Source organism: Erinaceus europaeus, chromosome 19, assembly GCF_950295315.1.
Source record: "Erinaceus europaeus chromosome 19, mEriEur2.1, whole genome shotgun sequence".
Classification (NCBI taxonomy): Eukaryota; Metazoa; Chordata; class Mammalia; order Eulipotyphla; family Erinaceidae; genus Erinaceus; species Erinaceus europaeus.
Genome location: NC_080180.1, coordinates 16,536,706 through 16,560,751, shown reverse-complemented (window position 1 = coordinate 16,560,751; position 24,046 = coordinate 16,536,706). Strand labels below are relative to the sequence as shown.

At 38.0% G+C, this 24,046-nt stretch overlaps 1 protein-coding gene across 5 annotated transcripts in view; it reads left to right on the top strand.

The window, feature by feature from the left end:
* DENND1B (DENN domain containing 1B) overlaps positions 1–24,046 on the top strand; it is a 206,639-nt gene that overhangs the window by 28,817 nt on the left and 153,776 nt on the right. For all 5 annotated transcript variants that reach the window (XM_060178489.1, XM_060178493.1, XM_060178490.1 and 2 more), the window contains exon 3: positions 21,743–21,786. In XM_060178489.1, the coding sequence (XP_060034472.1) occupies positions 21,743–21,786 (44 nt within the window). The remainder of the gene's footprint in view (positions 1–21,742; positions 21,787–24,046) is intronic.

Here is a 24,046-nt window from a genome sequence, read left to right as displayed (position 1 = left end):
GTGTTGTAGTTATTATTGTTGTTGTTATTGATGTCCTTGTGTTGGATAGGACAGAGAGAAATAGAGAAAGGAGGGGAAGACAGAGGGGGAGAGAAAGATAGACACCTGCAGACCTGCTTCACCACTTGTGAGGCGACTTGTGGTGGGGAGCCAAGGGCTCAAACCAGGATCCTTACACCAGTCCTTGCGCTTTGCGCTACGTGCACTTAATCCGCTGCACTACTGCCTGACTCCCTAATCCTTAAATTCTTATAAATCACTTTTCTCGTATGGTGGTGTCTGTTCGCTCTTCTTTTTTTCCTGGCCCTCTGCCCTTTTGTAGCATTTAGATAAAAACCAGAAACCTTCAGAACTTCCATGGCTCTGTATAATCTGGCTTGAACCTCATTTGACAGTTCTAACTTCATTACCTACTACTCTTTGTACCCTCAGCTTTGGCCTACCTGGCCTCTTACCCATACTAGGAACATGCCAGAGACACTCTGTTATACCTTTGCACTTTGGTTCCCTCTGACTCTAGTGCTCTTCCCCAAGATACTGCATGACTAACTTCTTATCTTTTTCATTGTTTTGTTCACTCCGAATTTGACCCACTTCACGTACCTTAATGACAATTGCATACTTACTTTTCTGAACTCATGGTTGTTACGTACCTACTTGGGTATGGTGCTTAGCTTTACAGTGATAGGAAATAAAACTTGCTGCTGCTGTATCCCCTTGTAGCAGAGTTGCCCAACCTTGGGTCATAGAAGACCTGCTGAGTCATTTGGTCTGGCCCTGTCAAGGCAATTGCAACTTTTTTTCATAGCAACACTGAGTGCTGCATTTTTAAGTTGCTGTTTTTGTATGGCCTGTGAATGATGTCACACATATCTAAATGGCCCATGGCAGAAAAAAAAGGTCCCCATCCCTGCTAGAGTAATTAATTGAAGCTAACTAATATCTTGGTAGCAGTGGAGGTGGGGCTATAGGTAAAGTACGGGACATGCATCCTCAGGGTCCCTGGCTCAGTCCCTGGTACCACATCTACCTGGCAGAGCAGTACACTAGACTTATTTTTGTAAAACAAATATACAGATCATTTAAGAAAGTATCTTAACATCTTACATATTCTGTTTTAGGAGAAAAGATAAGATTTTCTTAGGAATTTGTGGAAGTATTTGTAGACTCAGTTATGTTCTGTTGGACTATACTTTATATTCCGGGGGTTAAGAGTGATATTAACTTGCTTTGAACTGCATGGTTCCCCAAATTGAAATGAAGGACCTTTCAAAATGGTGTTATATATTCTGGTAAAGGACTTTTATTTGTCTGCTTATACTCATGATACAGTTAAAATGCCATATTAATGTGTGTGTACAAGCATATACATATTAATAATTATTCTTTAGTTTATATAGAATTATATTTGATAGTACAAAATTCTCTAGAGTGATTGTTTTTAACAGAGCACTGCTCTGGCCTATGGCGATGCTGGGGATTGAACTTGGGACTTCGAAGCCTCAGGCAAGAAAGACATTTGCATAGTTACTATGCTGTCTCCTTGATTTAGGGTGATTGAATAGAATTACTAGCAATATTTTAGTCTGTCACTCGTCCACACTTATAAAGGTCTGACTTGTTAGAATCTGATGGAAGCACTTGGAGACTCAGTTCTGATGTTTCAAAATGATTCTGTGCACTTGCTTTTTAATTTAATTTTATTTCACTTAGGAATTGCCACTAGGGTTATTGCTGGGGCTCAGTGCCTGCAGGATGACTCCACCGCTCCTGGTGGTCATGCTTTTCTTTTTTTGCTAGAGACAGAAGTTGAGAGTTAATGTTAGTAGCAAGGTGAGAGAGAAAGAGAAACCCGCAGCATTGCTTCACTACTCATGAAGCTCCCCGTCCACTCCTCCAGTACTCCCTGCTAGGGTCTTGAACCCAGTCTTTGCACATGGTAACCTGTGCTTACCTGAGTATACCACCACCCAGCTTACTATGTCTTGTTTTTCATATGTACTTCTCTGTAGTGAGAAGTGCACTCAAATTTTCCTTATAGTTTATCTCACTGGACTGTTGTTTTCTTCTTAAAGCAGAGTTTTGCAAGCTTTTAGAGGTATGTCCGAGATGCAGCCTCTCTGTTGAATTTGCACCCCCCCTCCCTGTCTCTGTCTTTTTTTTTTTTTTAACAGAGGAGAGTTCTCCTTTTGAGCAGGTTCATTCTGTCATCAGCTCTTTCTGATCCTGAGATTTTATTTATTTATTTATTCTGTTCTTTTTAGATGCTAAATGCTCCACTGAAGACATGGACTGGGTGCATGTGTATGTGTGTGGGGGGGCGGTTGGGGATCATGGAACTTAGCTGCTCCCTGGAGCTCTGTGTTTGTTCAGCTTTCTCTTTTTTGTTCTTCCTTGTGTGCTCTAGCTGCCTTGACCTCTTACCCATCAAAGTCCATCTCTGTGTCTCAGGTTCTGCCTAGGTTCTCCTCCCATACTCTAAATAGTTAGCTGAGGCCAGCTGTGAGGCTTCAGCCCTTGCTGCTTTCTCACAGATAAAAGCAGATGTCCTGTTCCTAGAACTGACATGGAGAAGGTAAATAATTTTTGGAAATGTAGTTACCATGATAATTCTGAGTCTCTTCTGTTAGATTTTTTTTTTCTGCCAAAAAAAAAAAAAAAAAGGAGTTTGCATCAACATTTTCTATTTTGTGTTTTTTCTCTTCACAACCCAAACTCTTTTTGAGAGAGAAACTGGGGCATATTGGGTCATATGCTTAGCTCATTCAGCTTTGGCCTGAGGTTACATTTACTAAGTATAGATACAACTATTGGGAATCCATCCAGGGTAGAAGCTGCACTTCACAGGCAAGAGGAAAGCAAGAACTGCTCTGTTGTTCCTGTTGTAGGGCAAAAATTTTATTTTAGTTTTTGAAAAGAAAAGATTTATAAGTCCAAATGAGAAAAAAAATTTAGCACAAAAGTTAGCATTGCTTCAAAATAGTTTGTCATGATATCTTCTTTGTCCTGTTCTGTAACATGGGTACTCATGCATGCTAATTCACAGTGGATCAGAGAAGCGAGGAAACATAATAACTAAGCATGAGAAAAACTGGTATAAAAGCAGGTGAGGGGCCAGGAGATGGCTCAGTGGGCACAGGGCGTGCCTAGCCATATGTGAAGGACTCGGTTTTGAGCCTCGACGCTGACAGGGACACACATGAACAGCCAGCACCAAGGGTTCCAACTCCCTGGATGGTGGAGCTGTGCTTCAGTGCCTTCTCCCTGCCTGTCTGTGTCTCCTGTCTCTCTAATGATATAGACTGAGTAAGAAAAATGAATGATAATTTAGGGAAGTAAGATCCTTCTGGAAAAGATTAAACTAGATTAGCTTCGTCCCTGTAAATATCTTTCCTTTCCAGTGCTGTTTCACCATTAACATTGGGAGTTTTGTCCACTAAGTAATGCCTCATTTCCTGGAAGATCAGCTGATTGGAAAACACTGCTCTATCCAGTGTTTGGAGATGTGTAACGGAGTACAGGAAAATAAATCAAGATTTTTTTTTAAACTAAATTTTAAATACTTTGAAATTTACTTTTTTTTTTTTTTTAACATAATTTGAATCTTGAGCCTTCAGTCTTTAGTAAATTAGGTTCTTGGTATTTTTCTGAATGTGTTTCCTGTAAAAAGGCCTAGAAATGAGTAAGGACTATGTTTGCATTACTATTGTAATTATGAAGTACTGTCTCTCCTGATACATATAGGTGTGCTGCCCATTAATTACTGGTGGCATGAGAGAGGGAGCTTCACTTACGGGCCCCCCTATATGTAATTGGAATTACTGAGATATACTTGGGGATGGCAAGGTCTGAGAATGGCTTATAGTATCATGTGACAAAAAAATGTCTATGAATGACCTGGACTGCTAATAGGTCTTTAAATGTACAATTACGCAGATGGGAGTGATTTTCGAGACAAACGATAATAGATTTTGATGTCTTATATGAATGCTAGTATTGAGGAACTTATTTATGAAATGTCTCAGAGACATCCAAAGGGTTGGAGGCTTGGGTGTGTACCCAGCAGTTACAAAAAAAGAGGAAGCTGTTTTCACAATGAGTGGTACAGTCGTCAGAAGACAAAAGCTTATAAGATCAGCAGAGCATTAGAACTAATGAATAGTCATTCCAGTTCATCAGGAATGCAGTTTCGGTATTAGCATAGAAAGGTTACACTAACAAACTTAGCACCAACCACTGCTGGGACAATTTCTGTGACATACGAAAACTTATCACTTCAATTAAAAAATGTCAGAATTGCCCAAGTAACTTAATTTTCATTGCTCTCAAAATGAGTGTAGATTGGATAATATCTCCGTTTTCCTCCACTTGAAACTGCTCTTTGAATTCAACAAAAGTTTTAATCTGTACCTTTAAAGAGAGGGTTGTTTTTACATATTCCAACACACGCATCTTCTAATACTATCTCTCCTCCTGTAGGTTTCTTTCCTTCACCTTCTGTCAAAGAAAAAGGAAAAAAAAAAAATGACTGCCAGGGCTAGGGGAGTTATGCAGGCACCAGCCCTAGTGATAGCCCTGGTGACCAAAATACACGGACAGATGTTATACGTAGTGCTCAATCTGTTCCCTGCCCTTCAATTCTTTATCTTCTTGCCAAACACTGGTATATTTTCTAAAGGCCTTCCCATGGAACTGATTTGCATTACACATCCCCTCCATTTTAAAATTTAATTTTATTATTATTATTTTGCCTAATAAGATAGAGAGAAATTGAGAAGGGGATGGGGAGATAGAGTGGGAGAGAGAAAGGTGGACACCTGCAGACCTGCACATGGGGCATGGGGCCTCTAGCCCTAGGCTGGTGTGTGTGTGTGTGTGTGCTCAACCAGCTGTGCCACCACCTGGCCTTTAGCATTACACTTGATGCAGGCTTATTTTGCTGTGGATATAGTGAAATATAGCCACACTTTCTTTAACATTTTTAAAATGTCATTTTATTGGGGAGTTAATGGTTTATAGATGTTGACACGTGGGTACAATTTCTCATCTTGCCATGATAGTTGTCTGCATTTCTTCAACATTTTAATGGATGCTACTGATGCTGTAATTCAGGAGAAAAAAAATCAGGACCTGGCCATATAAATACTTTTGGACTCTACGCCTTGAATTTCAAACTTTGAGCAAGTAGAAATAGGAAAGGAGAAATTTTCTTATCTCCTATATCAGCTTTGACATGAAAAAGTGACTTGAGTACTTTGAATCAATGAGATTTTCATATTCATTCAAAAATAAGCCATTCCACATTATTCTTACCCATTTTCTATTGAAAGAGCTGTCTCTTTTCTTGTTGGGGTTAGTCTATTCACTCATTTATCCTTGCATGCATGTATTCAACAGACACTAGCTGATGACTTACACTGTTGTAAGTACTTTGTTGCAAGTACAGTACTAATTATTAGAGTTATGAGTTTTCAAATTTATGTTAGAATACAGGTTAAGCTCTGCATTTTGTTTTTATTTGGTCTTTTTTTTTTTCCTTATGAATTCTTCCAAAGTCTCTAAAGCCTCTTATGTATTCTTGTTTCAAAAACTGCCTAGGGACTGGGAAAACTTGACACTTCACCAGAAGCAAGGACCTGAGTTTGAGCCCCTAAATTCACACTGAAGCATATACACAGTGCTAGACGAGGCTCCTTGCGTGGTGGAGCAGTGCTATGTTGTTTCTACTTCCCTCTCCTTCTTTGCAGATGAAAGAATAAAAAGTACACAGGGTAGGGCAGTGGAATTGGATGGGTGTGAGGTTCTCTTGGGCAGCAAAACAAAACAAGCCTTAGGAAATGCCAGTTTGCTAGTGAACATTAAAAAAAAGCAGAAGTTTTGAATAATATGAGAGTTTATGGTCATCATTCTATAGAGATATTATTTAGGAATTCATATTTGTTATTTGTTCTACAGTTTTTTTAAACTGTTAATGCCATCTGCAGTCAAAACTGGATGGCTGCTATGCCCAAATTAAAGTCCCCAGGATAAGCAAAATAAATAGTCTAGGCAACAAATTTCTTCTAGGGCAAGACGGGAAAAAATTGACATCACTTTTCTGGGTAAAAAATTCACCGCATGGTATGATAGTTGGCTACAAGGAAGGTTGGAAAATTTAGTTTCTAGCTTTTTAGTTAATTGCTGAGGAAGGAGGTAAAATATAGAATGATGAAAAGAATTCAGTTAAGCCATTGGCCACTTGTGTCTGTGCTGAGTTGGCATTTTTTATGATTTCAGGAGCTTACCCAGTTGCATGGAGCTTGTGAGGAATAAACACATTAGAAATCCAAGCATTTTTTTGTTCTTATTTTTGTCCTCCATCCCTCACTTTCAGTGCAAATACTCCTTTCCTCATGTAATTTCTGGACACAAGCTGCTGTACAAATCAGTGCATTTAAAGAAATACCATGAGGAATAATGGTAATGGAGTCATCCTTTTTTTTTTTTTAAACTAGGTATTTATAAATGCCATTTCTTCTAACCAGAAATATTTAATTATATTTATAGTGACAAATTATTATTATTATTTGATATTTCTTTCCTTTCGTTGCCTTTGTTTTATTGTTGTTGTTATTGATGATGTTGTTGGATAGGATAGAGAGAAATGGTGAGAGGAGGGGAAGAAAGAGGGGGGAGAGAAAGATAGACACCTATAAACCTGCTTCACTTCTTGTGAAGTGACTCCCCTGCAGGTGGGGAGCCGGGGGCTCAAACTGGGATCCTTAACGCGGGTCCTTGAGTTTTGCGCCACATGCGCTTAACCTGCTGCCTACCGCCCGACTCCCGTGGCAAACTATTTTTAAAGAATGAATAGACTTATGCAAGTATAGATTTAAGTCTGGACCTTCTGAGTGAAGTCTATGCTGTGCTCTTTCCACTCTTTATCTCAGTTTTCTATTTTAAGTGCTCAGTATTGTCTATAACATATATTCTTTTTTAATAGTAGAAACTGTTACCATCATGCCATTCTATTCTCTTTTGTGGACTTCTGTCTCCTTCCTTTCTTCCTGTCTTTCTTTTGCCACCAGGATTGTTGCTAGTGCTTGGTGCCTGCATGAAAAATCTACTGCTACCTATGCCCATTTTTGTTTAATGAACAGTGAGAAATTGAGAGGGGCAGGGAGATCGGGTGGGAGAAGGCGATATCTGTAGCATTGCTTCGCCTCTTATGCAGCTTTCTCTGTGCAGGTGTAAACCAGGGACTTGAGTCTAGATCCCTGCAGATGATAAACTCAACCTGGTGCACCACTGCCCAGCATTCCCCCACCTAATATTCCCTTTTCCATTCCTATTTCCTTTACTTCTTACTCCTTCACAGAATAATTTCAAACACTGAGATTTCTATGAAAAGCCAGGATGTTTTACCCTAAATCCCATCCTACTCCCTCCCTACTCCTCCCTTACTACCAGGGTTATTACTGGGGCTTTGTGCCAGCACGATGAATCCACTGCTCCTTTATTTCTTCTTTCTAGCAGCCATTACTTCTTCTTTCTCCCCTCTTCCCCTATTTGGACAGAGAGAAATTGGGGGAGGAGAGATAGGAAGAGAGAAACACACCTGCGGACCTGCTTTGCGACTTGTGAAGCTTCCCCCCTGTAGGTGGGGGGTGGGGGCTTGAACCCTTATCCTTGAGAATGACAGCTTGTGTGCTTATCAGCAGGCACTACCACCAAGCCCCAGAATAATTTTATTTCTTTTGTGAAGTTGATTGGTCATAATCCTTTTAAATTGTGAAACTAATCACTGCTATAGGCCTCTTAAAAAAATCCACATTTTATTTCTCATAAAATTTGGAAAAATCTATTTATTTTGCTATGTGAGCTTACAGAAATGACTTACTTCTGAATCCTGAATACTTTATACAGTGGTTGAATCCTTAGTTCGTTAATTGCTGTCCATTTGTAATCTTTTAAGTTCTTTTGATTATTGTGCATTTCTGTTTTTTACATCATCAATGTGTTATAGGAAAACTGAAGAAAAAATTTTCTATGTTAGTAATGCCCCCAAATCTAATTTTGTGTCTTCTGTTTTCCAAAGTTCATTATAAGTATTGGATGCGTCTATTATTATGGAATCTAGTTTCACTATATAATTTTCAATATTGATTGCTTCCATGGGTGTGAATCAGATTATTTTCAAAACTACAGTCCTCACCAGCCATTGTGAATGCTTGCGAACTCATCCATAATTCACCATGCTTGAAATAATTCTTTTATTGCTATCATATGGCAAATATAAATTTGTCTTTGATATTTGTTGGTTAAAAATTTACAAAGACATTTTTTTGTACAGCTTGGGTCTTGACCATGCACCATTATACTCTTATACTTCTATTTCTAAATTTTAATCAGATGTGTACTTTGTAGTTTATTGTTTCTTTTTTAATACTGAAAATCTTGTAAATAAGCATTTTGAAATATGAAAAATAGGGTTTTCTTTTGATTTCTGTAATTTGACTAGTCAGTGATAAGTATGACACATTTCTAATCTGAGATATAAATTGCAGAGAAGAATAATCCGTTGTAATTTTTGGATGTACCCTTTATTTAGGCAAAAGAAAAAAATGCAAGTTTTTGAAAGTCTTCTTTAGTTAGTCAGATTTTTAAATGCAGGGGATTAGAATACTCTAAGTAAGCTCGAGTGTTGTTTTAAGAGAGCATATAGAGAAAGGGGTTGTATGTTAGTTGTTGACCCATATGTGAATAGGTGACCAAGATTGAATTCTAAAACTTTTTTTTCTTATCTTTATGTTAAACAATGGAAAGTTTCACCGTATGGTCAAATGACATCTTCATCAGGTTCTCAACAGGACATCTTAGTAAATTTTCAGCTGAGTGCCTGACGTGATTTTCTCTTGAGCTGGCTGGTTGGATGGAGTTTAGAGCCCAGGCTTCCATGGGGCCACATGATATTGTTATTGTGCGTGCTGAGTAGGAGCAGTTTCCTCTGATGTGGGGACTCCTTGCCCAAACCAAGACATGAACAAAGACATAGCTTTTGTTCTCCCAGAGAGGGGCTAATCCGAGTGCTACACACTGAGAAGAACCTTTTGTAAGGGAAAAAACTTTGGCAAGGTGAAGGGTTAGCAATTTAACCTCTTGACTATGAAATAAAAAGCCAGTGTGTGTGTGTGTAAGGGGGGAAGGATGGGAAGGAGGATGTAAAGTGAAAAACAAGTAAGAGGAGAAGCAATTACTGAGGTCTGTGTACAATACTTACTATAAAGGCAAGTGACTATCAGAAATGGATACTTCAGTTCTAATAATACATGCATATTTCTAAATGTGTCTTTTGACTTGGTATTTTTAAACATCGGTATTTAATTTATCTGGAAGTTGAATCTTAGAGACTATAATGTAAACACAGAACCAGTAGTAGCATATAGTATATATATTTTTTGTTCTTTCTAAATTCAGAAGGTCCAAGCTTTTCCCAGTGTGGTGGGGGCCAGGCTCAAATCTATCCCCCCTTTTCTTATAAAACATTAACATATATCTTCACTGAAATGGAGAAGTAGAAGTAGTTGAGCTCCAGTATGGTTCGGACTGACTTCCTTCATTTTCTCGGTGGCATTTTGGGACTTTTTGTTTTTAGATACACAGGTCTGTGTTATATAACCCTAGGGGGGAGGTCTAATTCTCACGGAAGGGACAGTAAGATAGTTCACCTGGTAGAGTGTGTGTACACAGGTTGCAGTAGTTCTGAGCTCCCATCCACTACACTGGAGCAGTGGAGCTGTGCTGTGTCTGCTGTTTCACACCCCCACCCTTGGTCTCCCTCTCTTTCACGCTTTATCAAAATAAAAGAAAAAAAAAAGTCTGTTGAAGCCGTAGAATCATGCAAGCAAGAAGTCCCAATTCAGAGGGGAGGAAAAAAACAAAACAAAACAACATAAAAACCTCTAGTGATTCTTGTTTCTCCATATTGTCAATATTGGGAATTTACTTAAGATCTAGTTAGAAGTGATGGAAGGTGAGTTCCTTTTTTTAAAATTTATTTTCTGAAATTTATTTTTAATAGAAGATGTTAGCGATAAGGAAAGAGAGAGTTACTTGTAGTACTGCTCCACCACACTTGTGAAGTTTCCTCCTTGCAGGCACAGTCTAGGGCCTTGAACCTTGTATATAGTAATGTGTGCATTCTACCAGGTACTTCACTACCCATCCAAGGAGATAAATTCTCTTTCTCTCTCTCTCTCTCTCTCCCTCTCTCTTTTTCTTTTTTCTTTTTGCTAACAGAGTTATCACTAGGGCTCCATGCCTGTTCTGATGGCCATTTTACTCTTTATTATCTAGTTTAATTGAATTTGATAGGACAGAGAGAAATTGAGTGGAGCAGAGCAGAAAGGGAAGTAGAAAGAAAGGCACCTGCTTCACCAATCATGAAGCTCTTCCCCTGCAAGTGGGGACGAGGGGCTCGAACCCGGGTCCTGGCACATGGTAATGTGTACATTCAACTGGGTATGCCACCACTTGGACCCTAGGAAGGTGAATTCTTATTCATTGTTACCTGCACCTTTGGAACTACCAACCTGTTGTGCTTTTCTTTGTTATCCAATTAGTGAGCTTGTAAGATAGGTTATTATGCATTTGGACCCCTTGGTTGTCTGTACTAATGCATGATAACTACATGCATAATTAACATGAAAATGAGCATGTACTTATGTTATTTGGGCTATCCTTGGAAAGTCAGTCCATCATGGGGTCATTTCTTAACTAAATTGATCTTTCTCAGATACTCAGCTTTCCTTTGGTAACAATAGACACTTCTGCCTACAGTTATTTAGTTTAATTTTCAGCCTGACAGGATATGAAAAAAGAAATAACTAGTGTGGGGGAAAGAAAGAGGATGATTGAGCAAATATGCATCTGTGTGGTGCTTATGAGGTAAAGGAGAAAGAGAAGTCTAGTTACTAGAAGCTGACAGAGGGCTGAGGGAAAGGGAAAGGGGCTTAGATATTTCAAATGGAGGGGAGGGATGAAAGCACATCAGTGCTATACATTTTGAATTTGTAAGTTGAAGACCATATGTGTAATAATTTGATAGAAATCTTTTAAATTAAGGTAAAGGATAGACTGGTGTTATAAAACCAGTAATCAAACTTGGGAAGGTCCTGGATAAGGGGGAAGTATATTTATGTCAATAGAAAGAAATAGCTAACAGTAGACTTATTTTTTTGCTAATATATTCTATATTTACTTTATAATTTTATTGGGGTAAGCTAATATATTATCTTAACTCAGCAGGGCCAGATTTCGGCAACATCTGAGTTTCGTCCTCTTGATGTACAGTCTGAACATCGTATTTAATATAATTTAATAATATTGATATAAGCCTTCCTGTGCAGTAGGCATTGCTCTGAACAGTGGTTTTTTCTTTTTCTTTCCCTCACCACTCGTGTCACCAAAGTTCTGTGTCCTAGTCCTCACCCCCATAGATAACTACTCTAGTTCTCCCACAGTCTTAGGTACAGGTTGACATTTTCCCCGCACGTATATGAGTGAAAGCATTCAGTAGTTGCCCTTCACCTCCTTACTTGCTGCACGGAGCATCATCTTTTCCAGTTCCGTCCATTGGATCCCAAAGGACACAATGGCACGTTTTTGTTGGAGTAATACTCCATTGAGTGTATATCCAGTAACCGAGATCCTTACACCAGTCCTTGCACTTCGTGCCATGTGCGCCTAACCTGCTGTGCTACCGCCTGCCCCCCAACAGTTTTAGTAGTTATTCTTATTATAGTTAACACAAATTTCTGAAAACTTTGAGTTTTATTTTTACTAGATCAATTCATCAACTTTGACATATTCTCAAATTATTGAAATTCTGTCTTTTGTATCTAAGAGTGAAATCTCCTGTACGTGAAACCACATCTTAAAAAGAAAAGCTTGATCCAGTTTGCACTTACGCTTCCAAATAATTTCATTGTAAATAAAAATTATCTTATGTGTTATAAATAAGATAAAACTGTGTTATATTTACGTGTTTACGTTTCTGATGTTTCACACTGCCGACATTTTTTTTTTCTTGAAAAAAATTGATTTTAGTTCAAGGAGTTATCGTGAATGTAAAACATCTCTTCTTCCAATTAATTGTATGCTTATAGAAAGAATATATGAAAGATTAGTCACTGGTGTCACTTGTGTGACAACTAACCAAATGCATAGCCAGTCTTCTGTCTGCTCTTCTTAAGGATTTCAAAACAAAAGCTACTGTTTTATGATATGATGAACAGCTCAGCTAACTAAAAGGTATTTCAGCTTTTTTATGTGAAAGATCATCTTTCCGTAAGTAGCCTATTAACTTTTTTTCCCCCTGTGCTCTTACAGAAACTTTTGTGTTGGCTTTTAATGATGAGTATCTGAAAAACGTCAAAACATTGATTCTCAGTTGTAAGTTCCATGTCATAGATTAATCAGGATTGAACATCTGTGGTGCAGCATTTTTTTCCCCCTTTTTTTGTTGTTGATTTTTTTTTTCTTTTTTCATAACTCTCATAAAGGGCCCTTGGGACAGATGGCCCCTCACTGTTGATGGTTCGATTACCATGATCACCCACAGCTTCAGAGGAGTGCGAAGAAGAGAAATTGCTTTCTTTGTCAAGGTGTTTTCAATTCAATTCTCACCCATTAGCCCTGTTTGGTTAAGTTTGGAATGACTTTATCAGGTGATTGATGAGGGTTTTCATTTTATCATAATGGGTTTCTTAAAAGGAGTGGAGGTAGTAAACTGATAAATCTAACCTTTTATAGATGGTATTTTTTTAAGCTTCTTTGAAGTTCCATTTTCATTACCTTAGCCAGAATTGGCCTGTGTATGAACATACAGAATTTCATTATTCTGAGATGTGATGTTAATTTTAGATTGTTTTAGAAAGAAATGTTTAGAAAGGCTGGGGTTATTCATTACATTGCTTCTATGACATAAGTTTTAGAACCACCAAAACATTTTATAGTAAGGGTTGCTTGATTTATCTAGATGTTTTTTAGAGTGAAGATCATAAGCACAGTGGGATCACAACATTAGGTGTTTTTGCACCACTACTCATTTGCATTTTGAAGATAGGACGAATAAACGGACAACTTTTGAAAATTGATACTTTTAATCTTGGACATACATTTATTATTGCTCTTATTTGGGATTCTTGTGATTTCCAAGGTTGGGGGGCAGAGAGAGAGCGAGCGAGCGAGCAGATAGCTGCCCTACCTCTAGTGTAAGATAGTGACTGGGATTGAGCCTGCATCCTTTTGGGCCTCTGGCATGATTGTTCTGTGCTCTCACAGGAGAAGCTGTCTTCTAGGCCCCTAATACCGTTTATATTAGATATGTGAAGCAAGAAACAGAAGCATGATCTCTGCCATTTTTACAGTTGGCTATAAGGTAAAATGTCTTGAAATGACATTTTAGTTTTCTTAAGACTTTTGTATATGTAAATCAATTTCTTTTTTTTTTTTTTTGCCTCCAGGGTTATCTTTGGGTGTCAGTGCCTGCACCACGAATCCACTGCTCTTGGAGGCTATTTTTCTCCCTTTTGTTGCCCTTTTTGTTCATCATATTGTTGTGGCTATTATTGTTACCATTGTCATTGCTGTCATTGTTGTTGGATAGGACAGAGAGGGGTGAGAGAAAGACAGACACCTGCAGACCCGCTTCACTGCTTGTGAAGCGACCCTGCCCCCCCACAGGCCGGGAACCAGGGGACCCCAACCAGGATGTTTAAGCTGGTCCTTGTGCTTTGGGCCATGTGCACTTAACCCACTACTACCACCCAACCCCTATACATCAAATTTAAATGACTAAGTGAAGAATTATTTTAATCTGGGGCTGAGTAGTGGTGCACCTGGCTCAGCGCACATGTTACAATGTGCAAGGACCCAGGTTTGAGCTCCCAGTTCCCACCTGCAGGGGAAAAATTTTGCAAGTGCTGCAGGTGTCTCTCTTTCTCTCTCCCTCTCTATCTCCCTTACTCTTTGGTTTCTGTCTCTTCCCAATAAATAAAGATAATTTTAAAAAGAACTATTTTAATCTTAGACTAGGAGAGGTATTCATCTTTGTGAGGTTTCTTCACCCATAATGCTCCAAATATTGTTCAAAGGAATTCTGCTGGGTATAGACAATTAGAAAATTTAACTACTTGGCTTGACAGAAATATCTTTCTGTAGCAAATAAAGAACATTTCTAACTATTAGCTACTGTACACTCAGTGTGTAGCAAAATAAAATATTATCAAAGTAAATCAAATTGAGCATATTTTTTGTATGGCATTATATGCAGGGCATATTAGGAAAATGTCATGCTAGAAACTAGCATGCCTGATTTTGTGCTTAGCCTTAATAGTTAAGCACTTTATTATGCTGTGATATTTGACTCTAGTATAAAGTTGAACATTATAAATACTAAAAAGATAGTTGAGATGATTTGTTGGATAGACAGTATAAAATATGTCATCAACAACATGAAAAGTTGTGAGAAAAGAATAGTTTTATATGTGATTGACATTAGTTATCAGGCTACATCTATGAAACCTTGTTTCAAGTAGGTCTCAGGATTGCCCGAAAATGAAACCATGATAGATAATCATAGGCTAAAAAGAAGAAAGTCAAAATAAACAATTACAGTGAAAAAAAATAGAAAAGCCTGACCAGGTGGTGGTGCACTTGGCTTATCACACATATTACCAGGGCAAAGACCTGGGCTCAGGTGCTGAAGCAGAGATGCAGGTGTCTCTCTTCTTAACATCCCCTTCCACCACAGTTTTTCTGTCTCTACCCAATAAATGGATTAAAAAAAAAAGTTGATCCATACTCCCAGCCTGTCTCTCTTTCCCTAGTGGGGTAGGAATCTGGGGAGGTGGAGCTCCAGCGGGGAAGCAATTACAGAAGGCAGACCTCCCACCTTCTGCACCCCATGATCCGGGGTCCATACTCCTAGAGGGACAAAGAATAGGAAAGTTTTCAAGAGAGGGGATTGGATATGGAGTTCTGGTGGTGGGAATTACATATATAGAATTGTACCCCTCTTATCCTATGGTCTTGCCACTACTTCCATTTTATAAATAAATTAATCATTAGGAAAAAAGAAAAGGGAAGAGAAAGCAAGACACCACCTGCAAAAAGAAAAAGGTAAAAAAAATTAGAAAAGATTAGCAAGAGGGGGAGAAACAACAAAATAGCAAGAAAACTGTCATCAAGATTCCAGTTGATTATTCTTATATATGATTAATTTACTTCAATGTGAATGGACTAAATTCATCAGTAACAATGCATGGAGTGACTGAATGGATATGCAGAATGACATGGCACTCAAATGGAAACTGAAGGAGAGCAGAGATAGTAATATCAGACGAAACAGACTAAGTAAAAAAAATGTATTGGGTTGCCAGAAAAGTCATGACATACTTTCTTACAATTCTGTACAATTCCCACCACCAGAGCTCCGTATCCTATTGCCAATTCCCCCCAATACAGAAGGTCTGGTTTCTTTAATTTCTTCATGATGTTTTTTCCCTCCCTCCCTCCCTCCCTCCCTCCCTCCCTTCCTTCCTCCCTTCTTTCCTTCCTTTCTTTTTCTTTTTCTTTTTCTCCAGGCTTATCTCTTGGGCCCAGTGCCTGCACTGTGAATCCACTGCTCCTGGAGGATATTTTTCCCATTTTATTGTATAGGACAGATAGAAATTGGGGTGGGGGCTTGACAGACGAGGGAGAAAGATAGACACTTGCAGACCTGCTTCACTGCCTGTGAAGCGACTCCCCTGCAGGTGGGGAGCTGGGACACTTGAACTGGGATGCTTGCACTACACACTCTGTGTGCTTAACCCAGTGCACCGTCTGCCCTCATTTTTTTTTCTTTCTAGAGCAGAATGTGTCATGACTTTTTCGACAACCCAGTAACAAGAGACAAGGCATTATTACATTATTATAAAAGGGTCAGTTCGTCAATAGTATTTACTACCTATAAACATAGAACGCACCTTATATCAGAAAACCTAATTTACCAAGTACATAATGCTCACACATCTGAAGGTGTAATAGCCAGCAGTATAGTAGAACAGCACTTAAATGCCTTACTTTTCCTTGCTGCCAGTTGTTGGCACTGACAGTGTTGGCTGTGACTTTGGTCTTTTGGTTTCTTTTCCTTTCTATTTCTTTTAAGATAGAGGGTGAGAAATGGAGAAAGAGATGCCGCTGCAAAACTACCCTGCACTGTTGCATCACATAAGAAGCTTCCCTCAGGGCAGGTGCTTCTTGGTGGTAGAGGCATCAGTGTAGCCCTCCCCCCCTTGCAGGGGAAAAGTCGAGCTCTCCCACTGCCCTTCATTGTCTGCTTGCATCAGCCTTCTACTTCCCACCCTTCCACTGAAGCCCATTTTACTGCGACTTGGCTTCTTCATAAGTCCAGTTGCCATTCTTTGATCATCACCTCACTTAATGTCCAGTAGTATTTGTTTGAATTTTTTTTTTTTTAGATACAGTCCTTTTCTTTGATTTTTAAATTTTTTATACTTATTTGTTTAGTCCCTTTTTGTTGCCCTTGTTGTTATTGATGTTGGATAGGACAGAGAGAAATGGAGAGAGGAGGGGAAGACAGAGAGGGGAGAGAAAGATAGACACCTACAGACCCACTTCACCACTTGTGAAGTGACTCCCCTGCAGGTGGGGAGCCGGGAGCTCAAACCAGGATCCTTATGCTTTCCTTGCACTTTGCACCACATGTGCTTAACCCGCTGCACTACCGCCCGACTCCCCCTTTCCTTTGAGTTCTATACCAACACATTCTAGCAGCATTCTTCCCGCATTTCTGATTGGTATTTCTCACTTCTCTCATGTCCTCTTTTGCTTTTAGTGGCTTCTCTTAATAACTAAGATTCATTTCAAACTCTATCCTCATGGTCTGACTTTCAGCTTTCTCCTTAGACTTTCTCCTACTCCGTATTCTAAATACATCATTGCCTTTTATTTTTCTTTCATTTTCAAAAATTTATTCTGATCTTAAAAAGTTTTTTTGTTTGTTTGTTTGTTTGTTTTTACACATCAGTGAGCTGAGACCAGAACACCACTTAATTCTGGCATGTGTGGGACTAGGGATTGAGTCTGCGACCTCAGTCAGGCAAGTCTCGTGCTCTACCACTCACCTTTTTTAACCTGCCTTTTTTCTTTTCTTTTTTATTTCAACCTTCAGACTTTATGCACGAGCTTTTCCAGTGTGGAATGTCCTCCTTAGCAGACTTTATAGCTCCAAATCATATTTTGATTGTCTAGCTTGTATTATAATATGTTCAGAGTGTTTTAGCGATTAATTACAATATATATTTTTATGTACTATTGAGACTTGCCCTTTTAGTACTGTACTCATGAGATCTTACTGCATTATGCATTTATATATCTTTTCCTATCTAAGTTGTAGACACCTTGCTTTGTTTTTACATCACCATTATATAGCCAAGGGTGATTTTCTTTAATGACCCTTGCTCACCAATGGTGAATCACCATCCTTCATTTGCAGTATGTTTTAAAATTGTTAAGACGGTGAATTTTCCCACTGAGTTTTAGTTTTCCTACTAACGCCTCATTTAAAAATTGTTGAAAACCTTGATAGCTCTTTGACATTGGTTTCCCTCCACGTCTAGTGTAATGGAAGGCGAGAACGGTCCCTGTTTCTATAGCACAGCATAGATATTTTTTTTCAGTGAAGAAAATTGTACTCAAGTGGACCAGAAAAATGTACTGATGAGAGGAATTGCTTAAAAGAGCTGCTCCTTAACTTTCAGGTTAAGAACACTAACTAGTTGTGTGACTAAGCCAAAGTTCTCATTATTTTGGTTTCAGTTTCCTCATTTGTAAAGCTCTAGTGTTGGGGCCGGGTGGTGGCGCACCTGGTTGAGCGCACGTTACAGTGCGCAAGGACCCAGGTTTGAGCCCCCGGTCCCCACCTGCAGGGGGAAAGCTTCACAAGTGGCGAAGCAGTGCTGCAGGTGTCTCTCTGTCTCTGTCTCTCTCCCTCTCTGTCACCCCCTTCCCTCTCAATTTCTGACTCTCTATCCAGCAAATAAATAAAGATAAAAAATAAAAAAACTCTGGTGTTACAATATCTGTAAATCAAGTGGTAAGAAACTGTGACTAAGGAAAATATTTACAACTGATATATGTATAGATATACTCTGATTTTTCAAAAGCATGTAGTCTTTGAACTGTGGTTTTTACATATTAATAATTTTAAGAGATTCCTCTATGAATTCTGCGCAATTAAATATATTATTCATTTATGCAAATTAAAAAGTTTTCTTGCATATACTTATAGTGTAGTAAAATTACATTAGTATTTTAGGTGATTTAAATTTTTTTTTAAATTAAGGGCCACTTAGGGGAGGTAGTATAGTGGCTATGAAAACACTTTCATGCCTGAGGTACTAGAGGTCCTAGGTTCCATCCCCCACATGACCATAAACCAGAGCTGAGCAGTGCTCTGGTAATAAATAAATTAATTAGAAAAAAATTAAGGGCCATAAAATCTGAAACGTGTATTTTCAATAGAAAATAAAATATTAGCAAATTTATCTCACCTTATGCTAAAAAAAGCCTTTGTCATAAATTGGGAATACCTATGATGGTGATGCACAAATAATACTTTAAGTGTTCACCTTCCAAATTTATGAGATAATCTCCCTCTCTCTGTCTCTTACACACACACACACACACACACACACCTACCTTTATCAGTGTACCACTTAGCAGTACTGAATTATATATAATACTATTGAGCAACTTCCCTGGCTGTTTTTTTTTAAATTCTGTACACTTGAATTGTGGTGTTTGTGTGTGTGTGTGTGTGTGTGTGTGTGTGTATGTGTGTGTGTGTGTGTGTCTATGGGAGGGGGTGGTGGTAAAAGGGGTGAGAGAGGAGAGGATCTCCAGTGGAATTCCATTTGTTGCTACCCTTGATCCTGTGTTATGCTGAGATTTGAATGCATGACCTCCTGCACAGGATGGACTGTACACTGAGCCATCTCCCAATTCCTATATGTATTTTCTCACTACACTATCATATCATTTTCTTACTTAATTAATAAACTCTATTTTCCCAGTACCTTGGAGAAATTTAGAAGTATACTCATATGACAAAGATCCTATAAATCAACATAAAATCAAGTTATGTATTCTTTTTTCATGTTTATTGGACTTAGAGATTGCTAGGGACTTTTTTTTTTAAAAAATAAAAGTATGGAGAATCTTGAATTACTCATAGACTTTGGATAGGAGAGAAGCAATATATTGGGCTGTTAGAAAAGCCAGGCTGCATTATTTTCTGTTTTTCTTTGCAAAAATGCATCATGACTTTTTTGACAGCTCAGTAAACCTGTCATTATTGGCAGTGATGATTCCTGCCAGCAGTTCTCTCATCCTTTCAACCATATAATTAGCAAAAAATTGACCTAACATTGCCAGATCAGATTTGATATCTACAAAGTAATCCTTAGGAAGCAGAAAATCCATTTAATATACATTAAGTTGTAGAATTGGATTATTATTTTTACCAGAGTCCTTTTGTTCCTTGTGGCCCTAGTTAAAATTTATTACAAAGATGTGTCAGGTGTTCTGTAGATTGAACAATATAGTCAGTAAATAAATTAACCCATGGTGGATGCATTTGGTTTTAATAAATTTTTGGATAGTAAAGTAAAAATTCAGTTAATGAAAACAAAAGTAACCAGATGTTTTCTACTAGCCAATTAAATTATATTGTTCTTTAAAAAACTTATTTATTTGACAGAAAGTTTGAGAGAGGAAGGAGAGATAGAAAGGGAGAGAGATAGACACCTGCAGCACTGCTTCACCACTAGTGAAGCTTCCCCCAGCAGCTGGGGCTGGGGTCTTAAACCTGGGCTCTTGAGAGTTGTAGCTGTGAATGCAAGTAGGTCTGCCATCATCCAGTTCCCTAAATTAGACTGTTCTTAACATTTACTCATTCTTCCTCTATGAAAGAACCAGTGAAACAGAAAATAAGTAGCAGAGTAAAGGTTGAACAGAAGTGAAGTAGCAGACATAGTTTGGTAAATGCTACTTGCAGTTGGGCAAGTCATTGGGCCTATGTACTGTAACACAAATGCCTTAAGAGGTTTTAAGACCTAACTCTAAAATTTTATCAGAAATTTTCTCAAGTGATAACCGGTTGTAAAGTTGCTTCAATAAGGGTAGATAGCATAACTGTCATGCCAAGAGACTCTCATGCCTGAGGCTCCAAAATCCCCAGGCTCAGTCTCAGTCCCTTGTACTGCCTTAAAGGAGAGCTGAGCAGTGCTCTGGTAAAAACAAAACAAAACAAAACAAAACAAAACAAAACAAAACAAAAATTAAAGTTGCTTCAGTGAAATATTTTAAATACTTTGAAATTCTTAAATTTCATTCTTTAGAAGAATAAACTACATTTCTGTATGATGATTCATTTTTATGCTCCAGTTCAACATTTATTTACTGTTACATGAAGATTTTATTATCAATTTAAAAATTCATCAGATCTTGGGTTGTCAAGAGAGGTCACCTGGATAGTGCCTGCTTTATGTCTGTGACCTGGTTGGAGACAGGCACCCACCACACTGGAGTGAATTTAAGTGCTCCAGTATCTTTGCTTCTCTTCTTTTTTCCTCTGCCTCTGTCTCTCTCTATTCAAAGTCTCTATTAAAAAAAAAAAGTCTCCCTTGAGCAATACAGCCCTGGTGACAAAACCAAAAACAATTTATCAGGTCTTGTGACTTGGAAAATAACTCAATTTGTAGACGCCAGACTTGTATGTCTGAGGTTCCTGGTTTGATCCCTGGTGCTAGATGCCCCAGAGTGATGCTTTGACCCCCCCCCCCTTACTCCTTCCCCACTACCCTGTGGTTAAATAGAGTTTTATTGAGTTTTCTTATCAGTGATTTAATAATGATTAACAAGATTGTAAGGTAAGAGGGGTATATGTCTATATTGAGTTTTAATAGCTACTATTAAATATACTAAATTTAGTATATTAATTTTAATATATTTTGATCTAGCTCCTGATGACCATTATGCATTTACCACTTATATTTTACTTTTAAAATTAAAATTAATATACTAAATTTAGTTAAACCTAGAAGTTCATATTTCAGAGTCCTAAAATTTATGTAAGACAATGAATTAATAAAATAAATGATTTTTAATGATCTAATCATATAATTAACTTTATTCCACATCTAAAGATCATTAAAGCCATTAGAAGATCAAAATACTTAATTTTGAATGTCATTAACTGTGAATACTTAAAAATGTAAGAGTAATGGGAGTTGGGCAGTAGCGCAGCGGGTTAAGCCCAGGTGGCGCCAAGCACAAGGACCAGCGGAAGGATCCTGGTTCAAGCCCCCTCGCTCTCCACCTGCAGCGGAGTCACTTCACAAGCGGTGAAGCAGGTCTGCAGGTGTCTGTCTTTCTCTCCCCCTCTCTGTCTTCCCCATCTCTCTCGATTTCTCTGTCCCACTCAACAACAACAACAACAACAACTACAACAACTACAACAATAAAACAACAAGGGCAACAAAAGGGAATAAATATTAAAAAATTAAAAAATATGAGTAATGAAGAAGTAACTTTGACAATATTAAGAGTAATTTAAAGGACTATCATTTTAAATTATTTTTTATTTTTTAAATTTTTTTGACTTTGTTTAATGCCCTGTGTCACTTAATTACAGATCCGGTGGTGTTGTGGCAATTCCCAGAAGATTTTGGAGACCAGGTTGGTGATACATACCTTCTTAAAAACATTTTTATTTTGGAATGCTTTGATTAGTTGCTATTTCTGTGCTTTCTCAAAAATTGCTGTAATTATTTTTCTCTTGATCAACTGAGAAAAGAGAACAAAGCCATGTGTGGAGAGTATATGTGGAAGAGTCTTCCTACCAAGTGGATAGGTAATGAAAAGCCCTAGTAGGAGATGCATGCTTACAGATATAATGTACCTCACCCTCTTTTAATCTGTCAGATTTGCCATATGCCCCACCCAGGTTTGAGCATCAGAATATGCCATAAGGGAGTAGTAGTTGGCACTGGAAGAAATTTCACTGCTGTGGCATCTCTCTCTCTCTCTGCCTCGATCTTTCTCCCTGTGAAAAAAGTTGACTCAACTGGTGAAATCACAAATACAAAAGGCCCTGCAGACCCCCCCCCCAAAAAAAAAGTTAAAATGCTAATAATGGTAGTAAATGTAATTTTAGTTTTAAGTTTACAGGTATGATTCACATTATTTATCAAAACCTGATTCCTTTTAGGCAGTCCACTCAGAAATAAGTATATAGATGTATATGATTTCGATACACATGGAATAATAATTATTACAATTGAACATCAGCTTGATATGACTAGGAAATTACATTTTCTCAGTTAAATGGGCATGTTCAGTATTAATTGGACCCAGTTCTTGACTGTTGTTTTACATTAAAAAAAAGTCTGTACACTTAATTTGTTTTTAGCCCTTTGGAGAATGGTTAGGCTCATCAATACCATGCATATCTAGGAGCTCCTACAGTGAAGGCATAGTTTGGAAATAGAAGGCTTAACTGATTTTGTTCCCAAATAACGCGCAGAGCTTTACTGACTGATCTGACCATTCTGAAAATATGTTCTTTTTTTAAATTTATTTTTATTATTTATTTTATTTATTTATGAGAAAGACAGGAGAGAAAGAACCAGACATCATTCTGGCACATGTGCTGCTGGGGATCAAACTCAGGACCTCATGCTTGAGAGCCCAAAGCTTTATCACTGCGCCACCTCCCGGACCACTCTGAAAATATGTTCTTTTGGTCTTCTCAAGTCTCTTATGTTCACTGACCAAAGCACAAACCTCTTTGCCAGGTCTAATGCCTTTTTTTTTTTAAAGCTGACTTTGTCTCTTAAACTGCCCTTGAGAATTCTTAGGGAATTTGCAGCCTTAACATAAGGGCAACAATAGTGTGCTGGTCAAATTCAGATAGTCAGATTTTCCCAAGACCAACTATTGCTGTTCCTTTTAGTGACTGATAAACTGCTGACTGGAATTTTTTAGTATATACTGAATTGTAGCTCTATTTTCTCAATTTGTGAAGTTGGTGGAATATTAATAAGGCCTTACCTCCTTAGTCAGTCAATCAAACAAAAACAATTAACTGGTGTATTATTACACCAAAGTAAAAGACTCTGGTGTGTGTGTGTGTGTGTGTGTGTCTCTGTGTGTGTGTGTCTGTGTGTGTCTGTAGTGTTCAGGTCCTGGAATATGATGGCAGAGGAGGACCTGGGGGAAGGGTTAGATTGATAGGTAGAAAACTGAGAAATGTTACACATATACCAACTACTATATTTTACTGTTGACTGTAAGCCATGAATCCCCCCCAATAATGAAAGGAAGAAAAAAAAACACCAATTAACTCTATGGAGAGGGTGTATACTCATAACCCCTAGGATTCCTCCTCACAGGGGTTAGATATTTTTTGCAAGTAAGAATAGAAAGTACCACCAGATATTATTTTCCTCACTTCCTGTTATATTTAGAAAGACCAGATTTTATGTAGAAACCCATTCAAGGGTCTTGAACTATTTTCCTATTTGCTTCTATTGAAAAATCTGGGTATGACATATATATTCTGTGTATTTCTCATTCTTCTTGCCTTTTACTATGTCCTCCCAACCCAACTAGTCTACTTTCTGGACCTGAGACTCCTTCAGTAATAATTCTTTTTAAAAAGTTACTTAGCTCTTCACATGTATAGAGCACTGTACTAGGAGCATTCTATGTATAGTGTATATTATCCTTAGTCCTAGGAGCACTGCTGGTAGTTAGTATCACCCCTTAAACTGCAACTTTGGTAGGAAACTTGTCTCAGATCATATATACTCCTTAAAAGAGGTGGAGCTAAGACATGAATGCATTTTTGTCTAATTTGGAAGAATATGCTATTAAAAATTAAGTTAGTGTTCTTTTTAATGGAAATATTAATTCAAAACCTAATTGCTTTAAGCAC